Below are 17,815 nucleotides of genomic sequence, written 5' to 3' on the forward strand. Positions count from 1 at the left end.
CTCTGCCATCCGGGAGGAACTCAAAGTAAAGCCGCTGCTCCTTCACATCGAGAGGAGCCAGATGAGGTGGTTCGGGCATCTGGTCAGGATGCCACCCGAACGCCTCCCTAGGGAGGTGTTTAGGGCACGTCCAGCTGGTAGGAGGCCACGGGGAAGACCCAGGACACGTTGGGAAGACTATGTCTCCCGGCTGGCCTGGGAACGCCTCGGGATCCCCCGGGAAGAGCTAGACGAAGTGGCTGGAGATAGGGAAGTCTGGGCTTCCCTGCTTAGGCTGCTGCCCCCGCGACCCTACCTCGGATAAGCGGAAGATGATGGATGGATGGATGGATGAGCATTTCATGGACGCTGCTTTTATACACAATCCTGGCACCCACCTGTTCCCAATTAGCCCGTTCCCATGCGGGATGTTCCAAATAAGTTTTTGATGAGCATTCCTCAACTTTCTCAGTCTTTTTTGCCACTTGTGCCATCTTTTTAAACGAGTTATTATTATTAAGGTTTATTTGAAATAGGGACAGATAAAAAAAAAACATACACATCTGAAACAGTTATCCAATGTAGGCATCATGATGTTTGTAGCCAAAGCTAATTTACAACACTTGTCCCCAACAACAACTACAATAACAACAACAACAACAACAACAACAACAACAACAACACAGAGCCAACAACAGTAAAAGAGGAAAATAAAAATAATAAGGCAAAAATGAGTCGATAATAATGATAATAGAAATACTACAGACAAAGTGCAAACTAGATAAAAGCCAATAATAATAATAACAACACAAAGTACAGACTAAATAAAAACCGATTAGTAAAAATTAGTCAAACTAAACATGCGAACATGATTGCTGCTCAACTAGCCATCATTTTCTTTGTTTTTTGAAAGTGATGAGTGCAGATATACTTTTCAAAGTGTCAGGTAAAGAGTTCCATAAAAGGTCCTTTTATTGAAAAGGCAGTCCGGGCAAAAGATGTTCTACGGAATGGAACGCAACAGTTGCCTTTTGACATTACTCTGGTGGTAGATCTGGTACCACTTTAGAACATATATTATTCTAAAGAAATTGATGTGATGATTGCCCCCTAACCACGCCCACCTCAACCGACGCACGGAGGGGTGTGGGGGTGATGAGGTGTATAATGTAGCCCATAAGAGTTAGGGGCATGGGATTCTGGGTATTTCTTCTGTTGTTTTTATGTTGTGTTACAGTGCGGATGTTCTCCTGAAATGTGTTTGTCATTCTTGTTTGGTGTGGGTTCACAGTGTGGCGCATATTATAGTAAGAGTGTTAAAGTTATTTATATCACAACCATCAGTGTAACCTGTGTTGCTGTTGAACAAGTATGCCTTGACTTACAGTACGTGTGTCTGCAGTTACCACAATCAACATGTGACTGGGCTGGCAAGCTGTTAGCAAAGGTTGTAGGGGGCGTTAAAGGTTCCACCATTTTAGTTGTCAGGGTGAACACCAGCAGACATTCGCGTGAATAGATGCTCTGAAATTCGACAGTCTCCCGGAAAAATTAGGAGGGTTGGCAAGTTTGATGCTGTCAAGCGGCATTCATATAAGTTTCACGGGCCGCACTAACGTTACATTTTAATATTAAGGTGCGGGCCGCATGTCTGAGACCCCTGGTTTATACATAGCACAAAGCAAAAAAAAACTCTGTATGCAGTGTTATTTCATTTTAAATTTCAAAAGAGTTTTGTGGCTCCCATTGTTTCCTTTATTTTGTGAAATGGGTCAAAATGGCTCTTTGAGTGGTAAAGGTTGCTGACCCCTTTTGTAGATGATGCTACATATGGAATAAAAACGACACATAATGTTAATGCACCAGTCGAGGAAAATTATCAAACTACATAAATAACATCCAGTAATTTGATGTTGATATTTTACTATCTTGATAGATTGAATATAAACACAAATGAGTGGACTGATGAACATTATCACATCATTTATTCAGAAAGTATAGATGACGACTAGAGATGTCCGATAATGGCTTTTTTGCCGATATCTGATATTACGATATTGTCCAACTCTTAATTACCGATTCCGATATCAACCGATACCGATATATACAGTTGTGGAATTAACACATTATTATGCCTAATTTTGTTGTGAAATCTGAAGTTGTCTTTGTTTTTTAAGTTATCGTGCCGTGATTTTACCAGTCCGGGCCACTCGGGAGTAGATTTTTCTCCATGTGGTCCCCTCTTCCAAAATGATTTTGACACCCCTGCTTTAACCCTTTAATGGCTGAGACCCTTTTGGGTTCTTGAACAAAATGGAGAAAGGATTTACCTAACGCCTCCTTTTCACTCGCAGCACCAGAAGAGGCAGCAGAAGCTGGAGAGCAAAGTGGTCTTCAGCAGCGTGACGGAGAACCCGCAGATCGAGGTTGCCCAGGAGAAAGGCGACACGGCGCCAGCCAGCCCCCCAAAGACCAACCCGCAGGTCCAGCCTGAAAAAGAAGACTCCTCGTCGCCGGCCTCCAACCGCTTCGCCCTTCTGTCCGGGACGCGGCGCCCCGACAGCTGGCAGGAAGACGAGGACGACATGGACGCCCAGCTGGTGGGCGAGATGGAGAAGATCAACTTGAACGACGCCTTCATCGACTCGGACGCCATGGAGACGTGTGCGGAGAGCGAGGACGACATGCCGGAGGAGGCCAAGGAATACACGGTAGTCAACCAGGACCCGGACCTGGCCTTCCAGACTCTGGCCAGCAGGCCGGCTCCAGACCAGCAGGAGTGCTCGGTGGAGTCGTGTCTGTTCCACTTCACGCAGGAGGAAACCCTGAGCCACAACAACAGCCTGCTGTGTGTCACCTGCAGCAGGGACAAAGCTGCAGGTAAAACCTCAATTGTGAGCGCGCCTGACGGGCCGAGAGTCACCTTCTGCCCTTCCTGTCCAGGCTCCAAGAAGGTCTACACTGAAGCCTTGAAGCAAATGCTAATCTCATCTCCACCGCCTGTGCTGACGCTTCACCTGAAGAGATTTCAACAGGTGATGATGATGATGATTGCCACTTTTCATGTGCAGTGTTTAATCCTCCCTGTGTTGTGTATAATAACTACAGTATATGTAAGTTAAATCCTTCTTGTGTTGTGAAGAATGGCTACAGTATATGTAAGGTGAACCGACACGTGCCCTTCCCCCTCCTTCTGGACATCGCACCTTTCTGTGCCCTCAAATGTAAGGTAAATAAGACATGTCTTCATCCATCACACTTGGCCTCATGTTATATATCTATATATAGATGTATGTATATATAGATACATATGTATATATATATATATATATATATATATATACAGTGGGGCAAAAAAGTATTTAGTCAGCCACTGATTGTGGAAGTTCTACCACTTAAATGATGACAGAGGTCTGTAATTTTCATCATAGGTATCAATCAATCAATGTTTATTTTTATAGCCCTAAATCACAAATGTCTCAAAGGACTGCACAAACCACTGCGACTACGACATCCTCCGAAAACCCCACATAAGGGCAAGGAAAACTCACACCCAGTGGGACGTCGGTGACAATGATGACTATGAGAACCTTGGAGAGGAAACAAATGAATTCATTTGTAAATAATGGTGGCAAATAAGTATTTGGTCAACCATTCAAAGCGCTCACTGATGGAAGGAGGTTTGGCTCAAAATCTCACGATACATGGCCCCATTCATTCTTTCCTTAACACGGATCAATCGTCCTGTCCCCTTAGCAGAAAAACAGCTCCAAAGCATGATGTTTCCACCCCCATGCTTTACAGTAGGTGTGGTGTTCTTGGGATGCAACTCAGTATTCTTCTTCCTCCAAACACGACAAGTTGAGTTTACAGTATACTAAAAAGTTCTATTTTGGTTTCATCTGACCACATGACATTCTCCCAATCCTCTGCTGTATCATCCATGTATCCATTTTGGTATAAACTCAACTCGTCGTGTTTGGAGGATGAAGAATACTGAGTTGCATCCCGAGAACACCAGACCTACTGTGAAGCATGGGGGTGGAAACATCATGCTTTGGGGCTGTTTTTCTGCTAAGGGGACAGGACGATTGATCCGTGTTAAGGAAAGAATGAATGGGGCCATGTATCGTGAGATTATGAGCCAAAACCTCCTTCCATCAGTGAGAGCTTTGAATGGTTGACGAAATACTTATTTTCCACAATAATTTACAAATAAATTCTTTAAAATTCCTACAATGTGAATTCCTGGATTTTTTTTCCACATTCTGTCTCTCACAGTTGAAGTGTACCTATGATGAAAATTACAGACCTCTGTCATCATTTTAAGTGGGAGAACTTGCAGAATCGGTGGCTGACTAAATACTTTTTTGCCCCACTGTATATATGTATGTATGTATAGCTATGTATGTATATATGTGTGTGTGTGTATATATGTATATGTGTGTATATTGTATAATATGTGTGTATGTATATATATGTATATATATATATATATATATATATGTATGTATATATATATATATATACCTCTGTACCTTGGTTCGGAGGTCATGGTTCATTTTCGGTACAGTAAGAAAACAACAAAATATAAATTTTTGGAGTATTTATATAACAAATTTGCTAAATCTTCCACCAGAAATATTTTTCTTAGTGGAATATTTGATGTGTGGTAATCGGAAACTTGGATAGGTCAATAATTCATAATAACATTGATTTTGATTCAATATTATGTTTTAAGCAATGACAGTTTGAAAGAAGAAAAAAACAGCTTTGTTTTATTAGTAAACGTTGCAACTTTTTCTAAATTACATTTAGCCTTCAAGCTTTTTATTTCACTTTTGTTTATGTTTTTGTTTATTTTAATAGTATTCTTAGAATGTGCAATGGGCCTTTAAAACATTAGCTGTGGGCCGCAAATGGCCTGCGGGGCACACTTTTGACACCCCTGCTATAGATAATAAAAAATAAAATCTGATAAATCAATGGATAAAAAGCAGAGCCTGGCGATGCATGCGCATTTATCATAACTCTCTCGCTCTCTGTCTCTGTCCCTCCCTCACGAATGTTGCTGCGCACACCACTTTTATTTTGTTTTTTAACCCCTTCTTAACCCTGAACATACATTGAAAATACACACAACCCTTACTTAAAATGCCGGACATTCGAGGCATTTAAGAAACTCCACCTGGACAGCTCCGCAAAGAGGACATGATTGAAACTTTTATTAGTAGATTGCACAGTTCAGTACATATTCCGTACAATTGACCACTAAATGGTAACACCCAAATAAGTTTTTCAACTTGTCCACATTAATCAATTCATGGTGCCTCGGTGTGCATTGTGTACACCAGTGTTTTTCAACCTTTTTTGAACCAGGGCACATTTTTTGAGTTGAAAAAATGCGGAGGCACACCACTAATAGAACTCATTAAAAAAACGAAACTCAGTTGACAGTAAAAAGTGGTTGTCACAATTGTTGGATATGACTTTAAAGCAGGGGTAAGGGAACCTATGGTTTTAGAGCCAGATGCTCTCAGATAAATCTTAGCTGACATTGCTTAACACGATAAGTAATTAATAATTCCGCCGGTAATCACAGTGTTAAAAATAACGTTCGAATTATGCATTTTTGTCCAACCATCCATTATCTATCGCACCTGTTCAAGAAGTCGCTTTAATTGTAAGAAGTACCATATTTATTATTGGTTAGCTTTAGAATAACAATGTTATTATCTTGGGGACAACGTGGCGAAGTTGGGACGGTGGCCATGCCAAAAATCTGAGGGTTATTGGTTCAATCCCCACCTTCTACCATCTTCGTCCCGTCCGTTGTGTCCTTGAGCAAGACATTTCACCCTTGCTCCTTATGGGTCCTGGTTAGCGCCTTGCATGTCAGCTCCCTCCATCAGTGTGTGAATGTGTGTGTGAATGGGTGAATGTGGAAATAGTGTCAAAGCACTTTGGGCTCCTTAAAAAATGGTAGAAAAGCGCTATACAAGTACAACCATTTACTTTTTTCTTTTTTTTTTACCATTTTTAAAAAGAATAAGAGACTTATTATACTATAAAAATATTAGTCTTAAAAATGCACGCATTTAGTTGTATTCAGTGTTAAAAAAAAGATTATATGGCTCTCACAGAAATACATTTTGAAATATTTGGCTTTCATGGCTTTCTCAGCCAGAAAGGTTCCCGACCCCTGCTTTAAGGCATAACCAAGCATGTATCTATATAGCTCTTGTCTCAAAGTAGGTGTACTGTCACCACCTGTCACATCACACCCAGACTTATTTGGACTTTTTTGCTGTTTTCTTGTGTGTAGTCTTTTACTTCTTGTCTTGCGCTCGTATTTTGGTGGATTTTTCTCCCGAGTTTTCCTGTAGCAGTTTCATGTCTTCCTTTGAGCGATATTTCCCACATCTACTTTGTTTTTATCCTTCATTGTGGGGACATTGTCATGTCATGTTCGGATGTATATTGTGGAAGCCATCTTTGCTCCACAGTAAGTCTTTGCTGTCGTCCAGCGTTCTGTTTTTGTTTACTTCGTAGCCAGTTCAGTTTTATTTTTGTTCTGCATAGCCTTCCCTTAGCTTCAATGCCTTTTCTTAGGGGCACTTACCTTTTGTTTATTTCTTGTTTATGCATTAAATACCATACTGCCTCCCGTTGTATCAACATCTACAAAGCAATTAATTACCTGCTGCCACCTACTGATATGGAAGAGTATTACACGGTTACTCTGCAGAGCTCTAGACAGCACCGACACTCAACAACAACACATCATTTGCAGACTATAATTACTGGTTTGCTAAAATATATTTTTAACCCAAATAAGTAAAATTAGATAATCTCCCATGGCACACCAGACCGTATCTCAGTGGTTGAAAAACACTGGTTTACACTTAGTATGTCCGTGTTGTTCGGTACACCTCTCCCGTCCAAAGGCAAAACCCAATAACTAAATTTTTGTCAAAACTGAGCTGATAATAATTTTGGAGTTCCTAGGTGATATGCTTTACATTAGTGTATGCGATATTGTAATTTGTTCCGTAAGTAAGCTGTTACGCGCATGGCAGGACCTAGCAACTACCACATAACCGCGTAGATACAACAGAAAAACCTAGTATCTGAAGGGACCAATCGGAGCTTCTTTGGCCTTATTGTCTTTAATGAGACATTTGCACGAATGGGGGCCGACGGTCAACCTGATTATGTGATATTTTGGCCCGAGGGGATATTTGGAAGATCGGCCCAGGACATTGCAAGCACCTTCATTAAATGTATTGTTCTTGATTCTTCCCCTTGCATACTCTTTTGGGCAGATAACTGTGGAGGTCAAAATAAAAACTGGACGCTGTACACGGCTCTTGCCCAATGTGCAAACGCAGAATTGGGCCCACCCGAGATGTTGATAAAATATCTGGAGAAAGGGCACACGGTCACGAGAGCAGATTCAATCCATGGCTCAATCGGCAAGAAAATGAAAGCTCAAGAAAACATCTATACGTTTGATGACTTTGTAGATCTTTGTAAGACAGCATCAAGATAGATTGGTTTTCCTTTGTTTTTCTCAAAATCAGCTAGAAGTGAGTTACTAGGTTTTGCCTTTGGACGGGAGACCTCCGAACCGAACCTAAACCCTTGTATGGAAACGGTTCAATACAAATACATGTACCGTTACACCCCCTAATATATATCCATCCATCCATTTTCTACCGCTTATTCCCTTTCGGGGTCGCGGGGGGCGCTGGCGCCTATCTCAGCTACAATCGATACATATATATATATTTTTTGGGGTATTTCACATTGTTAGCTTAGTACTATTAGCATCCTAGCTTTTTTTTTTTTTTTTTTTTTTTTTTTTTTTTTTAGCTCATTTGCACATATTTTTTGTTGAGGCAATCTGGCAAGCTTGCTTAATGCAAGCATTTAATTTCGGCTCTGGCTGTCCGGCATTCACAAAAAAAATGTCTAGTGAAATTGCACTTTCTCGTCCTTCAAAAAAATCCAAATATTCTCCTGGTTTTGAAGGTGACACATCTACCGACATGGGCCCCGTGTGATTTGCCAGCGTGTGGGCCCTTGTTAATAGCATGTTTATAAACAAAAGTGTTCATCCGCAGAACGTGCCGGAAGGTGAGAGCCAAATGTTGTACAGCCTGTACGGCATCGTGGAGCACAGCGGCACCATGAGGTCGGGTCACTACACGGCCTACGTGAAGGTTCGCCCACACGGCCCCGGCAGACTGGTAGCGGGAGGTGCGTGGACAGAAGGATGACTCGGCGTGTCGCTGGTGTTCCGTAACCGACTATATCTTGTAGGAGGATCGTGGTTCCACGTCAGCGACACCAGTGTGCAGCCCACCAGCGAGAGCAAAGTGCAGAGCAGCCAAGCCTACCTCCTGTTCTACGAGAGACTCCTCTGATCTACACTTGAGTGCCTGCGTGGCTCCTCATCGCCTGAGCTGGTCTGGAATGAACTGGACTCCTCAGAGGATTTTTTACTCAGTGGGTGTTGGGAGACCAACCAGAAGTTTGCGTCTGTACTTTCTTCCCCCAATCGTGGGAATGTGTCAGGATGTGCAAACAAAGTCATAAATAGTTTTTTTTTTCACAACCCTTCATGTCGACTCTCATTCACTTCAAGCCCTACTTAACCCACTTCCTGGGAAACTTACCAAGGAGCTGTTTGTAGTATTAGTGCTCTGGTACTGTTCCCCTAGCATTCGAAACAGCGGTTTATTCTGATCTCCTGCCGGTCTTGCACCTCCCTTTTATCTCGAAAATCCTCAAAAAAATTGTCACACAGCAGCAAAATTAACTTTGCATCTAACAATCTCTGTGAATGTCCGGTTTTAGGGCAAATCATCGCAAAAACGCCCTATTACTAATTATGGATGTGTCATCTATGTTGCTGCTACTTGATCTTAGCGCTGCTTTCGATACTGTCGCTCATAACATTCTATTAGAACATATCAAAACACGTATCGATTTGACTTTAGTTGTATAAATACTCTTTGATTAATTGCTCCGAGATCAGTGGTTCTCAAACTTTTTTCACCAAGTCTCACCTCAGAAAAACACCATGATCACCAACATTAACATACAGAAGCAAAGTCGGCCTGAGTATTCATTAAAAATAAAGCCGAGGTTTTATTTAACGATTATATTTGATATTTTTGGCCACTGTTACATAACAATGTACAAACATAAATAACAATGACTGTCGATACATGTCATTATGGTGGTATTTAATGAATACTTAGGTGGCGCAGTGGTAGAGTGGCCGTGCGCAACCCGACGGTCACTGGTTCAAATCCCACCTAGAACCAACCTTGTCACGTCCGTTGTGTCCTGAGCAAGACACTTCACCCTTGCTCCTGATGGTTGCTGGTTGGCGCCTTGCATGGCAGCTCCCTCCATCAGTGTGTGAATGTGTGTGTGAATGGGTAAATGTGGAAGTAGTGTCAAAGCGCTTTGAGTACCTTGAAGGTAGAAAAGCGCTATACAAGTACAACCCATTTATTTATTTATTTACTACGCTACTGTATTTTATCGTGGTACTTAATGAACACTTAGGTTGACTACACTACTGTATTTTATTTGTTATTATGGCGGTACTTGATGAATACTTAGGTCTACTGCACTACTCTATTTTAATGTTGTCATGGTGGTACTTAATGAATACTTAGGTCTACTACACTACTGTATTTAATGTCATTATGGTGGTACTTGATGAATACTTTGGTGTACTACACTACTGTATTTAATGTCATTATGGTGGTACTTAATGAATACTTAGGTCTACTACACTACTGTATTAATGTTGTCATTATGGTGGTACTTAATGAATACATAGGTCTACTACACTACTGTATTCGAATGTTGTCATTATGGTGGTACTTGATGAATACTGAGGTCTACTACACTGCTGTATTTAATGTTGACATCATGGTGGTACTTAATGAATACTTAGGTCGACTACACTACTGTATTTTAATGTTTTTATGGCGGTACTTGAATACTTAAGTCTACTACACTACTGTATTTTAATGTTGTCATTATGGTGGTACTATTGCATTTTAATGTTATCATTATGGTGGTACTTAATGAATACTTAGGTCAACTACACTACTGTATTTTGATGTAGTCATTATGGTGGTACTTGATGAATACTTAAGTCTACTACACTACTGTATTTTAATGTCATTATGGTGGTACTTAATGAATACTTAGGTCTACTACAATACTGTATTTTAATGTTGTCATTATGGTGGTACTTGATGAATACTTAGGTCTACTACACTACTGTATTTTAATGTTGTCATTATGGTGGTACTTGATGAATACTTAGGTCTACTACACTACTGTATTTTAATGTTGTCATTATGGTGGTACTTAATGAATACTTAGGTCTACTACACTACTGTATTTTAATGTTGTCATTATGGTGATACTTAATGAATACTTAGGTCTACCACACTACTGTATTTTAATGTCATTATGGTGGTACTTAATGAATACTTGGGTCTACTACACTACTGTATTTTAATGTCATTATGGTAGTACTTGATGAATACTTAGGTCTACTACACTACTGTATTTTAATGTTGTCATTATGGTGGTACTTAATGAATACGTAGGTCTACTACACTACTGTATTTTAATGTAATTATGGTGGTACTTGATGAATACTTAGGTCTACTACACTACTGTATTTTAATGTTATCATTATGGTGGTACTTAATGAATACTTAGGTCTACTACACTACTGTATTTTAATGTTATCATTATGGTGGTACTTGATGAATACTTAGATCGACTCCACTACTGTATTTTAATGTAGTCATCATGGTGGCATTTAATGAATACTTAGGTCTACTACACTACTGTATTTTAATGTTGTCATTATGGTGGTACTTGATGAATACTTAGGTCTACTACACTACTGTATTTTAATGTTGTCATTATGGTGGTACTTGATGAATACTTTGGTGTACTGCACTACTGTATTTCAATGTCATGGTGGTACTTGATGAATACTTAGGTCTACTACACCACTGTATTTTAATGTTTTCATTATGGTGGTACTTAATGAATACTTAGGTCTACTACACTACTGTATTAATGTTGTCATTATGGTGGTACTTAATGAATACATAGGTCTATTACACTACTGTATTTTAATGTTGTCATTATGGTGGTACTTGATGAATACTTAGGTCTACTACACTGCTGTATTTAATGTTGACATCATGGTGGTACTTAATGAATACTTAGGTCGACTACACTACTGTATTTTAATGTTTTTATGGAGGTACTTGAATACTTAAGTCTACTACAATACTGTATTTTAATGTTGTCATTATGGTGGTACTTGATAAATACTTAGGTCTACTACACTACTGTATTTTAATGTTGTCATTATGGTGGTACTTGATGAATACTTAGGTCTCCTACACTACTGTATTTTAATGTTGTCATTATGGTGGTACTTAATGAATACTTAGGTCTACTACATTACTGTATTTTAATGTTGTCATTATGGTGGTACTTAATGAATACTTAGATCTACTACACTACTGTATTTTAATGTCATGGTGGTACTTAATGAATACTTGGGTCTACTACACCACTGTATTTTAATGTCATTATGGTAGTACTTGATGAATACTTAGGTCTACTACACTACTGTATTTTAATGCTGTCAATGTGGTGGTACTTAATGAATACTTAGGTCTACTACACTACTGTATTTAATGTCATTATGGTGGTACTTGATGAATACTTTGGTGTACTACACTACTGTATTTAATGTCATTATGGTGGTACTTGATGAATACTTAGGTCTACTACACTACTGTATTTTAATGTCATTATGGTGGTACTTGATGAATACTTAGGTCTACTACAACACTGTATTTTAATGTTTTCATTATGGTGGTACTTAATGAATACTTAGGTCTACTACACTACTGTATTAATGTTGTCATTATGGTGGTACTTAATGAATACATAGGTCTACTACACTACTGTATTTGAATGTTGTCATTATGGTGGTACTTGATGAATACTGAGGTCTACTACACTGCTGTATTTAATGTTGACATCATGGTGGTACTTAATGAATACTTAGGTCGACTACACTACTGTATTTTAATGTTTTTATGGCGGTACTTGAATACTTAAGTCTACTACACTACTGTATTTTAATGTTGTCATTATGGTGGTACTATTGCATTTTAATGTTATCATTATGGTGGTACTTAATGAATACTTAGGTCAACTACACTACTGTATTTTGATGTAGTCATTATGGTGGTACTTGATGAATACTTAAGTCTACTACACTACTGTATTTTAATGTCATTATGGTGGTACTTAATGAATACTTAGGTCTACTACAATACTGTATTTTAATGTTGTCATTATGGTGGTACTTGATGAATACTTAGGTCTACTACACTACTGTATTTTAATGTTGTCATTATGGTGGTACTTGATGAATACTTAGGTCTACTACACTACTGTATTTTAATGTTGTCATTATGGTGGTACTTGATGAATACTTAGGTCTACTACACCACTGTATTTTAATGTTGTCATTATGGTGGTACTTGATGAATACTTTGGTGTACTGCACTACTGTATTTCAATGTCATGGTGGTACTTGATGAATACTTAGGTCTACTACACCACTGTATTTTAATGTTTTCATTATGGTGGTACTTAATGAATACTTAGGTCTACTACACTACTGTATTAATGTTGTCATTATGGTGGTACTTAATGAATACATAGGTCTATTACACTACTGTATTTTAATGTTGTCATTATGGTGGTACTTGATGAATACTTAGGTCTACGACACTGCTGTATTTAATGTTGACATCATGGTGGTACTTAATGAATACTTAGGTCGACTACACTACTGTATTTTAATGTTTTTATGGAGGTACTTGAATACTTAAGTCTACTACAATACTGTATTTTAATGTTGTCATTATGGTGGTACTTGATAAATACTTAGGTCTACTACACTACTGTATTTTAATGTTGTCATTATGGTGGTACTTGATGAATACTTAGGTCTACTACACTACTGTATTTTAATGTTGTCATTATGGTGGTACTTAATGAATACTTAGGTCTACTACATTACTGTATTTTAATGTTGTCATTATGGTGGTACTTAATGAATACTTAGATCTACTACACTACTGTATTTTAATGTCATTATGGTGGTACTTAATGAATACTTGGGTCTACTACACCACTGTATTTTAATGTCATTATGGTAGTACTTGATGAATACTTAGGTCTACTACACTACTGTATTTTAATGCTGTCAATATGGTGGTACTTAATGAATACTTAGGTCTACTACACTACTGTATTTTAATGTCATTATGGTGGTACTTGATGAATACTTAGGTCTACTACACTACTGTATTTTAATGTTATCATTATGGTGGTACTTAATGAATACTTAGGTCTTCTACACTACTGTATTTTAATGTTATCATTATGGTGGTACTTGATGAATACTTGGATCGACTCCACTACTGTATTTTAATGTAGTCATCATGGTGGCATTTAATGAATACTTAGGTCTACTACACTACTGTATTTTAATGTTGTCATTATGGTGGTACTTGATGAATACTTGGGTCTACTACACTACTGTATTTTAATGTTGTCATTATGGTGGTACTTGATGAATACTTAGGTCTACTACACTACTGTATTTTAATGTTATAATTATGGTGGTACTTAATGAATACTTAGGTCTACTACACTACTGTATTTTAATGTTGTCATTATGGTGGTACTTGATGAATACTTAGGTCTACTACACTACTATATTTTATTGTTGTCATTATGGTGGTACCTAATGAATACTTTACACTACTGTATTTTAATGTAGTCATCATGGTGGTATTTAATGGATACTTAAGCCTACGCGACTGTATAGTGGTACTTTGGCAACACGGTGTAAAAACCTCTGATGTAGAGTACAGTACATATTTACAGATTTCTGTGGTGTACCACATTTTGAGAATCACTGTTCTAGAGATGCGACTTTTACAAACAAACTGAGTTTTTGAACGGTACTTTGAACAATGATTGGATGAACTATTTTTATTTTATTGAGTCACTTTGTTTGGAGTCACTTTTACGGTTCATTGTTGTCATGGTAGTCAAGTGAACACACACCAGGTATGGTAGTACAATTTACATTTTTATAATATCCTAATCTTTATTCTACCTTCATATACATATTATTTTGTGTACTTGAAACTATTATTAAAATGTAATAACGTACTTTAGGTTAGGGATAATTCTAAACAGTTACTGTCAAACATGGAACGTGGGACCAACTTTTACGGTAAAATTAAACACAATTATTGCCAATATTTCTGAATAATTCTTACCAATACAGTAAGATTTGTGTAAAAATTTCAATGATACTGATCCACATTGTCCCTTATATTTATCACAGGGGTGTCCAAAGTGCGGCCCCGGGGCCAATTGCGGACATGTCATAAATTAGAACATTACACAAAAAAACCTGATAATTTTCAAATGGACCAAAAATTGGACTTGAAAATCTAAATGGCCGACAATTTGTGCGTGGGATGAACATACCACCAAATCCATGATTTCCCGCGTCCTGACATGGAAAAAGTGCACACATTTCTTGCAAGATACGTTTTTGAGCGTGTTAAAGCCCTTGAAAGTGTTAGTTGATGGTATTTGTAAATATGAGATGAAATGTAAAATTTTTAAGGCAAGGCAAGGCAAGGCATGTTAGTTGGTACTTTAGAGCAGTGGTCCCCAACCACCAGTCCGAGGAACGGTGCCCGTCCCCGGTGCAACATTTGCTGCCGGGCCGGAGAGAGATATGAAATACTTTATAAAGGACTGCATTTCTCTTGCCTGTCCCACTAGACCAGGGATGTCAAACTAATTTTCATTGAGGGCCACACCACAGTCATGGCCGCCAATAGAGGGCCGCTTGTAACAGTAAATATTTAATGAATTTGCCAATGAATTTAAATATTTTACATTTTCTTAACGTAAAGAGTAAAACTGTTTTTTACAGAAAAAACTGGCAGCTTAGTTGCCAGACTTTTACTGTAAAATATAGATGGATAGATCGTACTTTATTGTACCCTCAGGAGAGTTCCCTCAGGAATATTAAAATTCCAGCAGCAGTGTACAGAATTGAGATCGAATTTAAAAAGTAAATAATGGGGGTATAAATGGAAACAAAATATTACAATAAGAATAAACATAGAAAGCAACAATGAGAATAAAAATAAAACAGTAAAATATGAATATAACAAGAGAAACTAGGCAGTAGTGACTATATATATATATATATATAGTCACTACTGCCTACATACATACATATATATGTATGTATGTATGTATGTATGTATATATATGTATGTATGTGTATGTGCATATATATATATATATATATGTGTATATATATATATATATATATATATATATATATATATATATATATTTCGAATATGAATCGCGATTCTCACGTTGTGCGATTCAGAATCGATTCTCATTTTTAAAAATTTGGATTTTTTTTTTTTAATCAATCCAAAAAAACAATACACAGAAATACCATAACAATGCAATCCAATTCCAAAACCGAACCTGACCCAGCAACACTCAGAACTGCAATAAAAAGAGCAATTGAGAGGAGACACAAACACGACACAGAACAAACCAAAAGTAATGAAACAAAAATGAATATTATCAACAACAGTATGAATATTAGTTATAATTTCAGCATAGCAGTGATTAAAAATCCCTCATTGACATTATCATTAGACATTTATAAAAAAAAAAGGACAATAGTGTCACAGTGGCTTACGCTTGCATTCGCATTTCATAAGCTTGACAACACACTGTCCAATATTTTTACAAAAATAAAATAAGTCATATTTTTGGTTTGTTTAATGGTTAAAATAATTTTACATTATTGCAATCAGTTGATAAAACATTGTCCTTCACAATTATAAAAGCTTTTTTTGTTTTTGAATCTACTACTCTGCTTGCATGTCAGCAGACTGGGGTAGATCCTGCTGAAATCCTATGTATTGAATGAATCATTTTGAATCGGAAAAATTATATTTTTTTTAATCGAGAATCAAATCGAATCGAAAAAATCGATATTATCGAATCGTGACCCCAAGAATCGATATTGAATTGAATCGTGGGACACCCAAAGATAAGTGGTGTGGGAAAAAATCAATTCGAATATGAATCGTGATTTTCACATTGTGTGTTTCAGAATCGATTCTCATTTTAAAAAATCGTTTTAATTTTTTTAAATTTTTTTTAATCAATCCAACAAAACAGCAACACCATAACAATGCAATCCAATTCCAAAACCAAACCTGACCCGGCAACACTGGCAATAAACACAGCAATTGAGTGGAGACACAAACGACACAGAACAAACCAAAAGTAGTGAAACAAAAATGAATATTATCAACAACAGTATCAATATTAGTTATAATTTCAGCATAGCAGTGATTAAAAATCCCTCATTGACATTATCATTAGACATTTATAAAAATAAAAAAAATAACAATAGTGTCACAGTGGCTTACACTTCCATCGCATCTCATAAGCTTGACAACACACTTTGTCCAAAATTTTCACAAAAATAAAATAAGTCATATTTTGGTTTGTTTAATAGTTAAAATAAATGTACATTATTGCAATCAGTTGATAAAACATTGTCCTTCACAATTATAAAAGCTTTTTTTTTAAATCTACTATTCTGCTTGCATGTCAGCAGACTGGGGTAGATCCTGCTGAAATCCTATGTATTGAATGAATCATTTTGAATCGGAAAAATATCGTTTTTTAATCAAATCGAAAAAATCGATATACTGTATTATCGAATCGTGACCCCAAAAAACGATATTGAATCGAATCGTGGGACACCCAAAGATTCACAGCCCTAGTATATATATATATATATATATATATATATATATATATATATATATATATATATATGTATGTATGTATATGTAAGTGGTGTGGGAAAAAATCGACCATGATTCTCACGTTGTGTGATTCAGAATCGACTCTCATTTTTAAAAATCGTTTTTATTTTTATTTTTTTAATCAATCCAACAAAACAATACACAGCAACACCATAACAATGCAATCCACTTCCAAAACCAAACCTGACCCAGCAACACTCAGAACTGCAATAAACGGAGCAATTGAGAGGAGACACAAACACGACACAGAACAAACCAAAAGTAATGAAACAAAAATGAATATTATCAACAACAGTATCAATATTAGTTATAATTTCAGCATAGCAGTGATTAAAAATCCCTCATTGACATTATCATTAGACAGTTATAAAAATAAAAAAAAAGAACAATAGTGTCACAGTGGCTCACACTTATGCATCGCATCTCATAAGCTTGACAACACACTGTGTCCAATGTTTTCACAAAGATAAAATAAGTCATATTTTTGGTTCATTTAATAGTTAAAACAAATTTTTGCAATCAGTTGATAAAACATTGTCCTTTACAATTATAAAAGCGTTTTACAAAAATCTACTACACTGCTTGCATGTCAGCAGACCGGGGTGGATCCTGCTGAAATCCTATGTATTGAAGGAATAGAAAATCTTTTTAAAGCCGGAAAAAAATCGTTTTTGAATTGAGAATCGTGTTGAATTGAAAAAAATTCGATTTTGAATCGAATCGTGACCCCAAGAATCGATATTGAGTCGAATCTTGGGACACCCAAAGATTTGCAGCTATACTAT

The 17,815-nt window shown here is 37.1% G+C and overlaps 1 protein-coding gene across 1 annotated transcript in view; it reads left to right on the plus strand.

The window, feature by feature from the left end:
* Nucleotides 1–8,599, plus strand: part of LOC133537080 (ubiquitin carboxyl-terminal hydrolase 16-like) — a 49,260-nt gene extending 40,661 nt beyond the window's left edge. Inside the window, exons 13-17 of the mRNA XM_061877935.1 lie at nucleotides 2,334–2,859; nucleotides 2,923–3,014; nucleotides 3,122–3,208; nucleotides 8,106–8,241; nucleotides 8,305–8,599. Coding sequence (XP_061733919.1) covers nucleotides 2,334–2,859; nucleotides 2,923–3,014; nucleotides 3,122–3,208; nucleotides 8,106–8,241; nucleotides 8,305–8,408 — 945 coding nt within the window. The 3' untranslated portion in view covers nucleotides 8,409–8,599. The remainder of the gene's footprint in view (nucleotides 1–2,333; nucleotides 2,860–2,922; nucleotides 3,015–3,121; nucleotides 3,209–8,105; nucleotides 8,242–8,304) is intronic.
* The last annotated feature ends 9,216 nt before the right edge of the window (nucleotides 8,600–17,815 follow it).

The sequence above is a fragment of the Nerophis ophidion genome, linkage group LG18, assembly GCF_033978795.1.
Source record: "Nerophis ophidion isolate RoL-2023_Sa linkage group LG18, RoL_Noph_v1.0, whole genome shotgun sequence".
Lineage (NCBI taxonomy): Eukaryota > Metazoa > Chordata > Actinopteri > Syngnathiformes > Syngnathidae > Nerophis > Nerophis ophidion.